The following is a 16,526-nucleotide window of genomic DNA, read 5'->3' as shown; positions in this document are numbered from 1 at the left end:
AGAGTATTGCTTTAGACTGCTAGTTGTACCCTGAAATCTACTCTCTCTTCCTTCCATAGTAATAGATTTTTAGCTGACACATGGCCACCCAGCTAGAGAATATATTTTACAGCTTCTCTTGCACTTAGGTGTGGCTGTGAAACTTAAATGTGAGCTAAAGTAACGTGCGCAAATTCTTTTTCACTTGTTTAATAGTAAATTACTTTCCTTCCATGATATTTTCCTTGTTCTTTCTTCCTTCCCAGAGGCTGGAATATGGATTGAAGGTAATCCATTTCTGTCAATCCAGGTAAGGATAACACTAGGGGATGATGGAACAAGACAATGTAGAACCTGGGTCTCTAAATTACTATGGTGATCAGAACCACCAGATCAGCTGGGACTACATACCTATTATGTGGGAAAGAAATAAACTTACTTGAACCATTATTTTTTTGAGTCTCTTGTGCTAGCTACTTGGCCTATATCCTAACAAACAGAATAAAGGAGGATATTCCCACAAGAAGGAAATATTGATGGCTAATTCACATGTGAAAAGACATTCTTTCTCTGTCATAATCAAAGGAAGGCAAATTAAAACAACCATGAAATAATATTTTGGACACTGTATCAGCAAAAACTAAAAGACTGATAAAATTGATAAAATCTAATTTTAAACAAGTATGTGAGTAAGATAGCACTTTTATGTTGAAAATGTAAAATGGTACCATCTTTGGTGAAAATAACAGAACAGGAGAGTACAAAGATACATGAATACAAATGATCATCCCAATGTTGTACATAAAGCAAAAAACTGGAACCAAGGTGGGATGAGGTAAATAAATTATGCACCTCCATACATTGGACTGCTTTGAAGCATTAAAACTGATGATTTGACTGACAAATCATCTTTAGTCATGATAGCACAGAAGATAAAAAACTAGCTTGGGGCTTCCATGGTGGCACAGTGGTTAAGAATCCGCCTGCCAATGCAGGGGACACGGGTTCGAGCCCTGGTCCAGAAAGATACCACATGCCATGGAGCAACTAAGCCCATGTGCCACAGCTACTGAGCCTGTGCTCTAGAGCCCTTGAGCCACAACTACTGAAGCCCGCGCGCCTGGAGCCTGTGCTCCGCAACAAGAGAAGCCACTGCAATGAGAAGCCCGCGTACCGCAACAAGGAGTGGCCCCTGCTCGCCGCAACTAGAGGGGGCCAGCGCACAACAACGAAGACCCAACGCAGCCAAAAATAAATAAAATTTTTAAAAAACCCCAAAACTAGCTTGTGCTCTAGGAAAGCATATATCAAAAAAGAAAATGACACACTGTAGTTTGATAAAGAAAACAAAATTTATAATCTTTGAACTCTATCATGAAAAGAATTTTGTAGCACAGTAGATTAATATTATAATTTTATTGTTATGTTATAGCTTAAAGTGCTTTGTAAAACAATCAGATTTTGATAGAGGGTAAAACTTTTTTTTTTTAATTAATTTTTGGCTGTGTTGGGTCTTCGTTGCTGTGAGTGGGCTTTCTCTAGTTGCAGCGAGTGGGGGCTACTCTTTGTTGTGATGCGCGGGCTTCTCACTGCGGTGGCTTCTCTTGTTGCAGAGCACAGGCTCTAGGTGTATGGCCTTCAGTAGTTGTGGCACATGGGCTCAGTAGTTATGGCTCGCGAGCTCTAGAGCTCAGGCTCAGTAGTTGTGGCACATGGGCTTTGTTGCTCTGCAGCATGTGGGATCTTCCCGGACCAGGGCTCGAACCCACGTACCCTGCATTGGCAGGCAGATTCTTAACCACTGCGTCACCAGGGAAGTCCCAGAGGGTAAAACTGTCTTTAAAAGTGAACTTCAATGTTACTGCTTTGAGTTCTCAGTCTACCACATGATGCCTTGCAACTTGGCTCTTCTCAAACTCTTCTACTGAAATAACTTTTAATACCACAGGAAACTGAGTATTTATTTACTCCCCAAAGATGCTGAAGAAGCCAGAGGCCCCAAATTTTTAGAAGTCTTGTGTTTATCTTAAAAGTTCACATACATTTGGCACTCTACCATTTACATGACTTTTCATTTTACTGTAACACAATTATGTTTTAAAGTACTTTGAAATTTAATTAGTTAACATGTTCCCCGAATCTTTTTTGCAAAATTAGTTTTGCAGAAAACATGCCACATTTATCTTGTGGGCTTTTCTAGCTGCAATGTACATACATAATAAAAAGAACAAAAGCTTTGGATTAAATCCTAGCTCTGCCAACTACCTGTCATATGAAGCTGGGCAAGTCACTTAACCTAACTAAGGCTCCATTTACTCTTCTGTATAATGCAGGTGACAATGTCTAGGTGTGGGTCTTTATGTAAAAGGGTAGAGCAGTATTTAACAAAGTTGTATGCACATTTGTTAAATTTTATGCTTTACAATGTAATGAACATTTACATTTCACCTTGTTTTCAGTTATGACTTGACCATGATGCATTTTAACTATCAATTATTATTCTACCAGCTTCCACTTTACTTAGCAATTGAATTAATACCTGTAATTGTGCTTTCCTTAGCTGCTGGCTGGTAATTTGAGCTTTTTGTTGCATCATATTTTCAATTCGTTGGTTGACTTGCTTTTCTTTCTTGAGCTCGTTTCCATAAAATCTGGACCCCTACATAGGAAAACAAAATAAGTATAAGAAGAATGTTTGAAGGAAGCATCACTGTGAACCTGATGGCTAAGAGCACAGACTCTAGAAACAAAATGACTGAATTCAAAACTTACCTCCATTACTCACTAGCTGGGTTACCCTAAAATTAATCTTATTATGTGTCAGGTTTCCTTATCTGTAAAATGAATTTATAGTTACCTAAATCATAGGATTCTTGTGAGGCAGTATGTAGCACAGTACAAACTCTAGAGATGAGTACAGATCTGCACTCAGAAAATAACAATGTGTCCTAGGTGGGATTCTCCGGGCATATCCAAGGCCTTAGTCAGCTGGGTTATCAGTTATCTCCTTCACTTTCACTTAAAAATTATTGTAAAAAATTAACTAACAGAAACCTCAATTAAATAGAGTCAGAGATCAGAAGGGGGAGCTCTCATGCCCTTTGATGATAGTAGAAAGCAAGACAAAGAGGACTCCTCTTCTTTTCTGGCAAGAACTCAGCCAATGAAAAGTCATTGACTCTGTTTACTATACCCTTGCCAACTTCCTTTTCCCTTATTGGAAAGAGTTTTCCTCTCCAGTTTTGCTGGGGACTTGCATTTGGCTTGCCATGGTTGCAGACCTTGAACTGCAATTTTCTGCTGATCTTGAATAAACCCATTTTTTTAGTGGAGAAATAACTGGCAGTCTATTTGTTTTAGGTAAACAGTACTTTAACAAATTTAATGTTAGCCATTAAATAAAATGTAGAAAATAACTTTTAGAAAATCATCTGTCATTCCATCACTGAACATACTATCTATTTATAAGGTTGATGGACATTTAATTATTTTCACTTTCTGGCTATTACGAAAAACGCTGCAATGAACAATTGTGTACACATTTTGTGTGGACACATGTTTTCATCTTCCTTGGATATGTACCTAGGAGCGGAATCTCTGTGTTATATGGTAACTCCACGCTAAACCTTCTGAGGAACTGCCAGACTGTTTTCCAAAGTGGCAGAACCATTTTACAAACCTACCAGCAATGTATGAGGGTACCAATTTCTCTATATCCTTGCAACATCTGTTACTGTCTATCTTATTTTTTTTTAAATAAATAAATTTATTTATTTTTGGCTGCGTTGGGTCTTCGTTGCTGTGCGCGGGCTTTCTCTAGTCGCAGCGAGCAGGAGCTACTCTTTGTTGTGGTGTGCAGGCTTCTCATTGCGGTGGCTTCTCTTGTTGCGGAGTGCGGGCTTCAGTAGTTGCGGCACGTGGTCTCAGTAGTTGTGGCTCACGGGCTCTAGGGCGCAGGCTCAGTAGTTGTGGCGCACGGGCTTAGTTGCTCCATGGCATGTGGGATCTTCCCAGACCAGGGATGGAACCTGTGTTCCCTACATTGGCAGGCGGACTCTTAACCACTGTGCCACCAGGGAAGTCCTGTCTGTCTTCTTTATTACAGCCATTCTAGGCTATAATACTATGAATGGCATCTCATTGTGGTTTTAATTTGCCTTTTCCTAATGACTAATGTTGAACATCTTCTCATGTGCTTATGAGCCATTCTTATATCTTCCTTAGTGAAATGTCTATTTATATCTTTTGCACATTTTTTGATTGGGTTGCCTTCTTATTTTGCAAATATTTTACCCTAGTGTGTTGCTTATCTTTGTATTTTTTAATGGTATCTTCTGAAGTACAAACATTTTGAAATTTGATGAGGCCCTATCTGTCAACTTTTTCTTTTACTGACTGTGCTTTCGGTGTTGTATCCAAGAAATGTTTGCCTAACCAAACATCTCAAAGATTTTCTCCTATCTTCTAAAAGGTTTATTGCTTTAGGTCTCACATTTAAGTCAATTTTGAGTTAATTTTCAGTGTATGGTGTGAGTTAAGGGTCTAATAAGTTCATCTTTTTTGCATGTGGATATCCAGTTGTCCCAGTATCATGTGCTGAACAGACTATCCTTTTGCCTTGGTACAAATATCAATAAACTATAAACATTTATTTCTAGACTCTTAATTCTGCTCCATTGTTCTATATGTCTAGCCTCATGGCAGTAGCACATTGTCTTGATAACTGTAGCTTTATAGTAAGTTTTGAAATAGGAAAGTCAGACCCCCATGCTTGTTCCTTTTTACAATTGTTTTGACTATTTTAGGTGTTTCTTATTTCCATATAAATTTTAAAATCTGTTTGTCAATTTCTGCAGAAAAAAAAAAAAGCCACTGGAATTTTGATGAGGGAAGTACACTGAATCTACAGATCAATTTGGGGAGAATTGCCTTCTTAACCGTATGGAATCTTCTCATCCTTGAATAGCCATATGTCTCCATTTTTTAGGTCATTATCTTCCCTCACCAAGTTTTTATAATTTTCAGGGTACAATTGTTGCACTCCTGAAATTCCTTAAGACTTTCTATATATTAGATCATGTCATCTGTGAACAGATAGTTTTACTTCTTCGTTTCCAATCTTGATGCTTTTTATTTCTTTTAATTGCCTGACAGCACTGGCTAAAATGTTCAGAACTAGGTTGAAAAGAACAGGTGAGATTGGACATTCTTGCCTTGCTCCTGATTTTAGGGCAAAAGTGTTTAGTCTTTCACCATAAAGTATAATGACAACTATAGGGGTTTCTTTTTTGATTTTTTGTTTTTTAATTTTTATTGGGGTGTATAGGTTTTTATAGATGTCCTTTTTAGGTTGCAGAAGTTCCCTTCTATTTCAAGTTTATTAAGAGTTTTTAGCATGAATGGGTATAGGATTTTGTCAGGTATGATTTTTCTGCATCTATTGACATGACCATGTGTTTTTTGTCCTTAATTGTATTAACATGGTATAGTACATTAATTGATTTTTGGATGCTAAACCAATCTTGCATTCTTAGGATAAATCCCATTTGGTCATGCCACATAATCTTAATATATTGTTGGATCCAGTTTGCTAATATTTTGTTGAGGACTTCTACATTTATAAAGATCTATAATCTTCTGCTTGTCTGACTTTAGTATCAAGGGGATACAGGCCTCATAGAAAGAGTTGGGAAGTGTTCCATCCTTCTTTATTTTTTGGAAGAACTTGTGGAGTATTGGTATTATTTCTCCTTTAAATGTCAAATAAAATTCACCAGTGAATACCCAGAGAAAACCATAATTCAAAAAGACACATGAACTCCAATGTTCACTGCAGCACTATTTACAATAGCCAGGTCATGGAAGCAACCTAAATGCCCATTGACAGACGAATGGATAAAGAAGGTGTGGTACATATATACAATGGAATATTACTCAGCCATAGAAAGGAATGAAATTGGGTCATTTGTTGAGACGTGGATGGATCTAGAGACTGTCGTACAGAGTGAGGTAAGTCAGAAAGAGAAAAACAAATATCGTATATTAACGCATATATGTGGAACCTAGAAAAATGGTACAGATGAACTGGTTTGCAGGGCAGAAATTGAGACACAGATGTAGAGAACAAACATATGGACACCAAGTGGGGAAAGCGGCGGGGTGGTGGTGGTGGTGGTGTGATGAATTAGGCGATTGGGATTGACAGGTATACACTGATGTGTATAAAATGGATGACTAATAAGAACCTGCTGTATAAAATTAAAAAAAAAAAAAAATTCACCAGTGAAGCCATCTTGACCTGATCTCTTTTTTTTCTTTGCGGGGGGGGGGGGAGATTTTTAATTACTAATTTAATTTCTTTCCTTTTTATAGGTCTATTTAGATTTTCTGTATCTTCTTAAGTCAGTTTTGGAAAATTGTGAATGTGGAGAAATTTGTCCAATTTATTGGGATTTGTTTTAAAATACTCTTCTTTCCACCTCCAAAATTCAGTAGGGAGAGGTAAGTGAGAAAGATGAAACAATATTTGTAAAAATGTTGATAACTGTTGATGCTGGGTGATGATTACCTGGGATTCACTTTACTATTCTAATTTTGGGTATGTTTAAAATTTTCTGATAAAAGTTTTTAAACAGTAAATTGCTATGGAGTGGCAAGAATTAGAAAATTTCAATTTAAGAAAGATATTTCAGATAAACTCACCCCTCCTCCCTACTAGAGGAATATATATTATATAAAATATACAAATATATTAATATATAAAATACATAAGTATCTATTCTATGATTGATACATATCAATACCATACAAAATTTATATGGAAGAGCAAAGATTCAAGAATACCTAAGATACTCTTGTAAAAGAACAAAGGCCAAAAAAGAGAACTTGTTCCAACAGATATCAGGACTTTAAAGTATTGTATTTAAGATCATGTTGTATAGTGCAACAACAAACAAATAATCTATTAGAACAGTAGGAAGCACTGCAGATCAATAGGAAAGGATGGACTATTTAGTAAATGGTACTGAGACACGGAGAAGAAAGAGGGAAGATCTGATAGGGACATCTAAGATAACTTAAATATTCTATTTCTTAACTTGAAAACTAGGATCAAAGGTTTTACTCTTCATCTTTTAAAAAATTGTTATGATGAAAATTTCAAAGAAGTCTCAAACAGAAAAATATAGAGATTGCTATAATAAACAATATATAAAACTATCACTGAGATTTAACAACTGTTAACATTTTGCTTAATTTTCTTCAATGATTTTTTTAAGTGAACTGTTTTAAAGTAAATTACAGATATAATGACATTTAGCTATTCTATAGAGTATTTTAGCATGCATCTTTAAAAATAAGGCCATTTTCCATAATAATATGTAATCATAATAACATTTCATAACTAATAAAATTAACAATAATTCCTTAATATTATCTAGTACCCTCCCCATATTCAAATTCCTCTAAATGTTCCAAATGTATTTGTTCCAACCAGGATCCAATCTATATGTTATATTTCCTTATTTCATCTCTTAATTATCTTTTATTGATACTTTTAAAATTGTATCTACATTTTATATACTTAAAAAATTATTTTTCCCTCAACTCTTTATTTTAGAATTTCCAAATATTCAAGAGTTGAAAGAATAGTACAATGAACACCTATATGTCCTCACCTAGATTGACCAATTGTTGATATCCTGCTACATTCGGTTTCTCTCCCAACTCTTATGTGTGCTTGTGTGTGCATACACACACATACACACACATTCTCTCTTTCTCTCTCTACTCTCTGTTTTTGGCTAAACCATTTGAGAGTAAGTTGGTGCAGTTATCAGCATGCATTTGCTAAGAATAAGGATATTCTCTTAAATTTTACACCTTTCTGCATGGATATTTCATAATACATAAATGAAACCCCCCAAATGATAGAAAAAAACCATTAAAGAACTCTTTTATGATCTTGGAGAAAGTCATATGTAGTTAACTAATTCAAGTACGTAAAAAGAAGCAAACGAAAAACTATTGCACAGGACTAAACTACCATGAGCGAAGTCAAAAGGTAAACAATAATCCAATGGAAAATTGTGCAAAGGGTAAGAAGAGACAGTGTTAAAAAATACATATATAAGTGGCTTTTAAACATATGAAAAAGATGTACAATCTCACTTTTCATAAGAGAAATATAAATTAATGCAACCCTATGTTACCATAGACTGGCAAATCCAAAAGTATAGTAACACACTATGTTGGTATGGTTGCAGCATGGTAAAATGTACTCTCACATATTGGCAGTGGAAATGTAAATTGATACAACTACTATGGAGGGCAATTGCACAATTAATTAAAAACTGCACATGCATATATCCTTTCATGCTATATGTATTTGGTGGAATAATTCCACTTCTGGGAATCTCTCCTATAGTTATATTTGCACCTATGTAAAGTTATGAAATACAAGGTTATTCACTGTAGTATTGTTTGTAAAAATGAAAGACTAGAAATGACTTATATGTCCATCCATAAAGATTCTGACTAGTTCAATAAAGTATAGTATATCCACATATGCAGGCATAAAAAAGAATGAAGATCTCTAGTTTCTTATACAGAAAGACTTCCAAGATATATTAACTGAAATAAAAACAAAAAAACCACAATTGTACTATTCTCCTATTGGGGTGAAAAAAAAGGGTGAAAAAGAAGATATATGTTATTTTGCTTTAACATGCATACTATGTGCATGTGAAGTAGAAAACTGGATGGCAAAAGCAACACAAGAGAAGAGAAATTATTCTATATGCATTGTAGCTTAATAATTTTATATATTAAAATATTAAAAATTATAATTAAAAGGATATTTAAAACACTAATTTTCTTTTAAACAGAAAGTTTAAAAGTTACTAAATTAAAGATATTGAAAGAAAAAAGAAACATACCTTTGTGGCTTCCATTATAATTTTGTTAATTTTCTCTTTATCTAATCCTTCCATTCCGGCTTTATTATCATTAAGTCCCACCCTTAGGAGAAGATCATCTTTGTAATTGTCATTCTTCTCCTTTGTGCTGTCATTCTTCTCCTCTGTGCTATCCATGGTGTAAACCTAAAGTAAAAGAAAAAGAAGTTAAAATGGCTTTTTTTAATTCTCTGAAAAGCATACAAAACAAACATGCTTTTCAAAGCATTCATGGAGGGTGGATTGGGGAGAGGGATGGACATTTAAAAGTTAAAATGATACAGAAATCAGCAAAATAAAAATGACAGTTAAGATTTTTTGGCTATGGAGAAATAATTATTACTCAGATTTAAAAATTATTATCCCAAGATTATCATACTCTTGGAGGGAAGAAAGGAATCAACATTTCCTGCCAACCTGTGCTAGCCACTATGCTTGGTGCTTTACACTTGAATTTTACACAGCAGCCCTGAAAGGTAGATATTATTATTCCCAATATAAAGAGAAAAGGAACCTAAGTTTTAGGACATGCCTACCGACACAAATTTGATAATAAGTGACAACATCTGTGCCCAACGTTCATGTTTTTTCCATATTTAATACACTGTATAAGAAATAAATACAAAATAACACTTCCCCTGCCTAACATTAAGATCAAAAACATTTATTACCTACTGTTTGCAGAGCTCCATTCTTAAATCAGTGAAAAAATATAGGAAGAAATATCTATCCACTTCCAGGAAATCATTACATTTTACAATGTTATATCACTTCTTAGGTTGATTTCAAATAATAATTCCTTAGTGTCTTTATATAATTCTTTATAATTTACCTTCACATACATTCACTTTTAAAAACAATTATTACAACCATGTAAAATAGACTTGCTCATTCTCCTGTTAGGGAGAAAGAAATTTGAATTTCAGGAAGGTTAAATGAATTGCCCATCACAATGGGTAATTATGATAATAGTTGATAATAAGCAATTATGATAATTATCTGATAATATGCAAAAGAACTAGGATTTCAATCCAAGTCTTCTTACTCCAAGTCTAAAGCAGGTACCACGACATCACAGCTGCCTCCAATTTGGGGTTCACTTATACTACAAATAAATGGCCAGGTGAATAGCTGCCATGAATCTACAACAAATTATGACAGTGATTTCTCATTTGCATGATTTACAGAGGGTTCACTTATTCTACTCTGCCTTGAGGACCTTCCCTCCCCACCGCTCCCCTCCTCTTCCCTTCCCTTCTTTTCTTTTCTTTCTATTTAACATCCATCACCATAGTTGTTTTTTTTTTCGTGTGATGAGAACTTTTAAGATCTACACTCTTAGCAACTTTCAAGTATACAATACAGTATTATTAACTATAGTCACCATGCTGTACATCTCCATGACTTATTTTATAATTGAAAGTTTATACCTTTTGACTCCCTTTACCTATTTCCCCCATCCCCCTACCCCTCACCCCTCCCGTCCACCCCCCATCCCTGCCACTGGCAACCACCAATCTGTTCTCTGTGAGTTGTTTTTTGTTTTTGCTTTTAGATTCCACATATAAGTGAGATCATATGGTATTTGAATTTCTCTGACTTATTTCACTTAGCATAATGCCCTCAAGAGGACCTTTTCTTGATAGCTGCTTCCATTTTTGACACCAGCGAAGAATAAAATAAATTATGGAAGGAAATTTGAATACTGTGATTATTAGTGACAGTTCCATTAGAACAAAAAAAGTGTATATCACAGTAGTTCTCAAACTTTGCGACACACTAGAGGGATGTCTGGAGGGATCTTAAAACTCTTGATGCCCAGGTTGTATCCCATACCAAATAAATCAGAAATTCTGGGAGTAGGAGCCAGATACCAGTATTTTTAGGAGATGCCCAGATAATTCCAGTGTGCCCTAAAGTATTGGAACCACTAGTGATGTTGTTTCTAGGTACCTAAGGGAATATAGGTTGATTTTCTGTTCTTATCATTTGAATTTTTTTCTCTTCAGCTTTCACATTCAGCCTAATATTATCCTGTATTTTGCCTTATGCTTTAGTAATCCAATAACTTGTCATTTTCTAGTAAAACAGGTGAATGTAATTCATTCATAATTTCCCCAAACCAACACTACTGAAGAGTGAAGGGACTAAATGCAGACATCCTGCATTTAAGCTGCCTTGTCCTTTAAATGTTAAAATGTACGAAAGGAAAAGAAACAATTATTGAATGCCTACTACTTCACATATAGTATATTACTTAGCCCCAAAACTCTGAGAATTGGTTTTGGTCCTTAATTGGGGAGAAGAACTGGGCTATCAGCAATACTGGCACCAGGCAAAGTTGTGAGATAGGTAAAGTTAGTTTTCATTACCTTGCTGCCTTTTTTTTTTTTTTGGCCGCACTGAGTGGCTTGTGGGGATATTAGTTCCCCTACCAGGGATCAAACCTGGGCCCTTGGCAGTGAGAGCCCGGAGCCCTAACCACTGAACCGCCAGGGAATTCCCACCTTGCTGCCTTGTTGATGCCCCATCACCAGGTAACATGTATCCAGTTTCATGGGCACAGACTTACTATCATCTACATGCTAATGACTTGCAAGTTTACAGCTCTAGTCCAAATGCCTGCCTGACATCTCAAATTTAGCAAGTCTGAAACTGACCTTCTCATCTGCCTCCATCCCCAAAACCAGCTCTACTTTCAGCCTTCCTCATCTCAGTTGAGGGCAACTCTAATCCATTCCAATTGCTCATGCAAAAAACCTTGTAGTGATTCTTGACTCTCCTCTTTATCATACCCCACATCCAAACTGTCAGGAAATCCTGTGGGCTCTACATTCAAAATGCACCCTGAATGTAACCTCCTCTCACTATTTTCACTGCTTTCACACTAGTCTGAACCACCATTATTTCTTGCCTGGATTATTGCAATAGCAATAATCTTAAATCGCCTCTGTTCCTGCCCTTGCCCTCCTATAGTCAATTATCAACACAGTAGCCCAACTGATTCTTCTAAATCATGAGTTAGGTCATATCACTCCTCTAATAAAAACAGTACAATGGCACCTCATCTCACTCCAGAATAAAACCCAAAATCTTTACAGAATCTGTATCCCTATTACCTGTTACCTGTCTACCCTCATACCTAATACTCTCCCCCTTGCTCACTGCTTTCCAACTTTGCTGTGCCTCAAATCAGCGAGGCACACTCTGACCTGGAGGCCTTTTGCACTGGCTGTTCCTTCCTCCTCGAGGGTTCTTTGGCCAGATATCCTCTTGTCTAAACCCCCTTATCTCCTTCAAGTCTTGGCTTAAATGTCACCTTCTTAATGAGGGCATATCCTGACTTCCCTATTTAAAACTGTAGCCTGATTATCCCTCCTACACACTCTTTCCAATGCCCCATTGCTTTTCATAGTTTACTTACTTATTATGTTTATCATTCCCTAACATAAGTTTACTTACTTATTATGTTTATTGTCTACCTCTCCTGTGAAAACGTAAGTTCCATGAGGGCAGGGAACTTTTTCCCCCTCTGATGTATACCAAATGCCTCAAACAGTGCTTGGCACAGAGTAGGTGGTCAATAATCATTTGTTAAATGATCAAACTCAGTTTATATCATTTTCTCATTCTTTTATTCACATAGCAAGTTCACATAATCACATTAAAAGGTTGGGAGAAAAACTGCTTTTCTGAAGTTAATAATTTAAAAATACTTTGTTTTCCCTTATTTCAATATTACATATGTAAGGACAAGTATATGAGCTTAACCACTTTTGATTTTATAAGCCTTATTTTCCTATGATATTTAATGGTTAAATTGGTTTATTAAAGCTTTCAGGACTTGTATTATAATATAAGAATATTTTGAATTTACATGTTAGAATGCTTGCTAGGCTCCATTAACATTAAAAAATTCTAGCTTGTATTTCTGCTTTAGGAAATTAAGTTACTTTGTTAAATTTAATTTGTTTGATTAATATTTTTCAATTATATCTAAATCTAAGAAAAATCAATGGACAAAGGTAATAAACAACATACTAAGTTTTAGTATACTTGGATCTCTCTGAGTTCCTTTCGGTACTATCATTTGTGTTACTATGGTGAGTCTGCTTTTGTTGTTATTGGTTAGTATTTGTTATTTTCAAATTTCTAAAATTTCTCATTAGCACTGGCTATCTGTATTCTTCCCATTAGCTCTCACTGAGTTTCTTTATCTAGAAATCCACAAATTGAAAGGGGGAGCTTCTAGCAGAGATGATCACATAATATAACACAGTATGATAATTTCCATATTTTTCTGGGAAGTGAGATTTAGTACTACTTCAAATGGCTTTGTAAGGACAGCATATAATGGAAGTGCCTAGTGTATGTCTGGTACATGACAAACTCACAATCAATACTTATTATTTATTATTATTATTAAAGTTAAGCCAAATTTCCAGAGCTGTGAAAATCACTAGTCCTACTTTTCTTACTTCACTCTTTAAGATAAAGAGACCCTAAAAGGGAACAGGGTACACTGTGAGCATCCTTGAGAAAAAGCTAATGTTCACAGATCATATAGATGAATTTTGTTTGTTTTGCTTCCAAAGAAGTATTTGTCCTATGATTACTATGCACCCACATATAGTCACATATATAGTCCCAAGGCCTATGAATGGATATAACTGTGACTTATAAACAAAAAATTTTTTTGAGAAAGAGAATAGTCAAACATTTTTATAGTTCAATATTACAGAATACAGTCTGTTAACTTCAATTCAGAAGCTGCACAAACAGTAATGCACAGCTCAAAGGAAAGAACTCTGGGTTCTTGTGGTTTAGCATATTGGTTTAAAAGCACATTTTCTCTGAAAATATTCAAATTCTTCCAGTCTGATTCTACCACTGACTATTCAGGTTACCACTTTAAAAATGTAAGGCCAACCTCTGTTTTGGTGATAGTAAGAAAGGAAAATTAGAATTTTTCAGAAGGAATTCTAAGAAAGAAGTTTTCTGTGGTAGGGTTCCTCCTCCTTATAAAAAGCACACAAAACTATGTAAACAGTATCACAAGTGCTTAGCACATTGACCAAAGTCACCTGGAATTAATCTACCAGGAAACAGGTAAAATATACTAAGGGTAAAAGAGAGAGAGAAGGAGGGGATCAAGCAGGAGGGGAAGGAAGAGGGGAAAGAGGAGGAGGGAAAACTAAACTATAGTAGGCTCCTAGACAGAGCTTGCTTCCTATTTCTAACATACTGTAAATAACCAAACTCAATAACCACCCCCCAGAAAACCTTTATATGTCTTAAGAACAAATATTATTTTTAAATCCCTCAAATGTTCAAATATTTAATGTCTGAACAGATTAGGCACCCAGTACAAAACTTCAGACTGTGATTAAATGTTCTTTTTACAATCTACACTTAAATACAGTGAATTAAATGTATCAAATTAAGAATATTACTCTAATTTTAATGTAGTAATTTCCAAATTAATGCCTGACTTAAAGTTTTCTTTTTCATTTTCATTTATTATAAAAAATTTTAAATTTTCAAGAAAATTAAAAAATCACAACCCCAAGACTTTAACAGATTAATTTGTTAACATGTTCCTCTCCAATTATTTTACACACACATATATGAACATATATACTCAAACTGCATGCCTAAAATTTTTTAAATAAATTTATTTAATTTATTTATTTTTGGCTGTGTTGGGTCTTCATTGCTGTGCACGGGCTTTCTGTACTCGCGGTGAGTGGCGGCTACTCATCATTGCGTCACACGGGCTTCTCATTGCAGTGGCTTCTCTTGTTGTGGAGCACAGGCTCTCGACGCACAGACTTCAGTAGCTGTGGCACGGGCTCAGTAGTTGTGGCACACGGGCTTAGTTGCTCCGCGGCATGTGGGATATTCCTGGACCAGGGCTTGAACCTGTACCCCCTGCATTGCCAGGTGGATTCTTTGCCACTGCGCCACCAGGGAAGTCCCTACAATTTCTATATGATGGGAATTAAAGCACAGAGGCACCTCTGTATTTTTAGCTTTAGCTTTTTATATCTTTGCAAAATAAGATGTACAAAAATTTCAAAATTATTTGAGACAGTATTATCTGCAAGATTTAAAAATTTACATGTATCACTGAGAGAAATAACAGAAATAATGTAACCCCACAGATCTTAAACCAAGGGGATGTATGCTAAAAGAAAACTCAAGTTGGGAGTTCCCTGGCGGTCCAGTGGTTAGGACTTGGCGCTTTCACTGCTGTCCCCTGGGTTCAATCCCTGGTTGAGGAACTAAGATCCCACAAGCCACATGGCTTGGCCAAAAAAACCCTCAACCTTTCACCAAGGATTTAAGGTCTATTCTTTAAGAGAAAACCATGCATATATTCTCTTCAACTGTCTTTTTCCTTCCTGAGTTGCCTATTAATTTTAATTTATTTCAAAGATGAATGAGACAGAAGGCAGTCAAAAACCCTACACTCTACATAATCCTACAGATGTATAAAATTTGTACTTAGAGAATAATAAATTGAAATTATCTGCTTCTTAGTACAGAATGAAATATATCCTGATACAAAACACATTAACTAAACATCAGTTCAGGGACTTTCTTGGCGGTCCAGTGGTTAAGACTCCACACTTCCAATGCAGGGGGCACAGGTTTGATCCCTGGTTGGGGAACTAAGAGTCCACATGCTGCGTGGTGTGGCCAAAAAAAAAAATCAGTTCAAAGGTAAATTCCCAAAGCTCAGTTTATACATTCCTATTCTGATGATGAGTTGCATATTTTGTAAAAAGTCTTCCAGGTTCTTTAACAAGGAAAACTTTGTTTATACTCACACAAAGGAGGTAGGCCAAGAGGTTCTTTCGTTAGGTATTAGATCAAGTCAGCAAAAATATTTACTTTTGTAGACATGATACCAAACAGATTAATTTTGTTTTAGTTGAGGTATATAGTAAAGCACACAAACCTTAAGGGATAGTTGAATACATATGGTCTTAGAAAAGGAGGAAAAGGTTCTCCTGTGGTACCATTTTGGGTATTGTAATAATTTTTAAAATTCTACAATCTCAAATGTTACCATTTTAATATAGAATTGCATAAGAAGCCAGGATAATAAAGGAAGGTTACACCACTAGTGGGAAATATCAACTATTATATTATCACTATACTATCTCCTATATTATTGGAAGGAAAATATTTAATAAAGTCAGAAAGAGTTGTACAGGATATTATTTTATTTTCCTATCCTGGGAAAATGATCACTTCAATTACCTCCTCTGCCAAATGGCTCCAATTTTTTCTGAGCCCTAATCTTGATCCACTGCTGATTTCTTAAATTTCTTATAGCTCTAACAGTCTACGGCAGGAGTTTAAAATATTTTTAGCAACGTAACCCTTTCACATGAAATATCAAACTTTTCCTTAAATCTTTGTTCTACAAATGCTGTACAGCTCTCTTATAATTTCTTCATATATATTCTATCACTAAAGTAAAAGAATAGGTAGCCTAAAGAAAAGGAAAAGTTAATAACCTTCATTTCTTTGGTTCTCCTGATTCCTTAGAAATACCTGTGTGAACACTGATATATACTGAAA

The 16,526-nt window shown here is 35.4% G+C and overlaps 1 protein-coding gene across 2 annotated transcripts in view; it reads right to left on the bottom strand.

The window, feature by feature from the left end:
- The window catches only part of POLK (DNA polymerase kappa), a 75,089-nt gene that overhangs the window by 38,365 nt on the left and 20,198 nt on the right, over positions 1 to 16,526 (bottom strand). For both annotated transcript variants that reach the window (XM_068535525.1, XM_068535524.1), the window contains exons 2-3: positions 8,916 to 9,080; positions 2,519 to 2,638 (exon numbers count right to left, since the gene is read on the bottom strand). In XM_068535525.1, the coding sequence (XP_068391626.1) occupies positions 2,519 to 2,638; positions 8,916 to 9,071 (276 nt within the window). In that variant the 5' untranslated portion in view covers positions 9,072 to 9,080. The remainder of the gene's footprint in view (positions 1 to 2,518; positions 2,639 to 8,915; positions 9,081 to 16,526) is intronic.

This window comes from Eschrichtius robustus, chromosome 2, assembly GCF_028021215.1.
Source record: "Eschrichtius robustus isolate mEscRob2 chromosome 2, mEscRob2.pri, whole genome shotgun sequence".
NCBI lineage: Eukaryota > Metazoa > Chordata > Mammalia > Artiodactyla > Eschrichtiidae > Eschrichtius > Eschrichtius robustus.
Note: the sequence above shows the minus strand (reverse complement) of the source record. Positions and strands in the feature narration are given on the sequence as shown.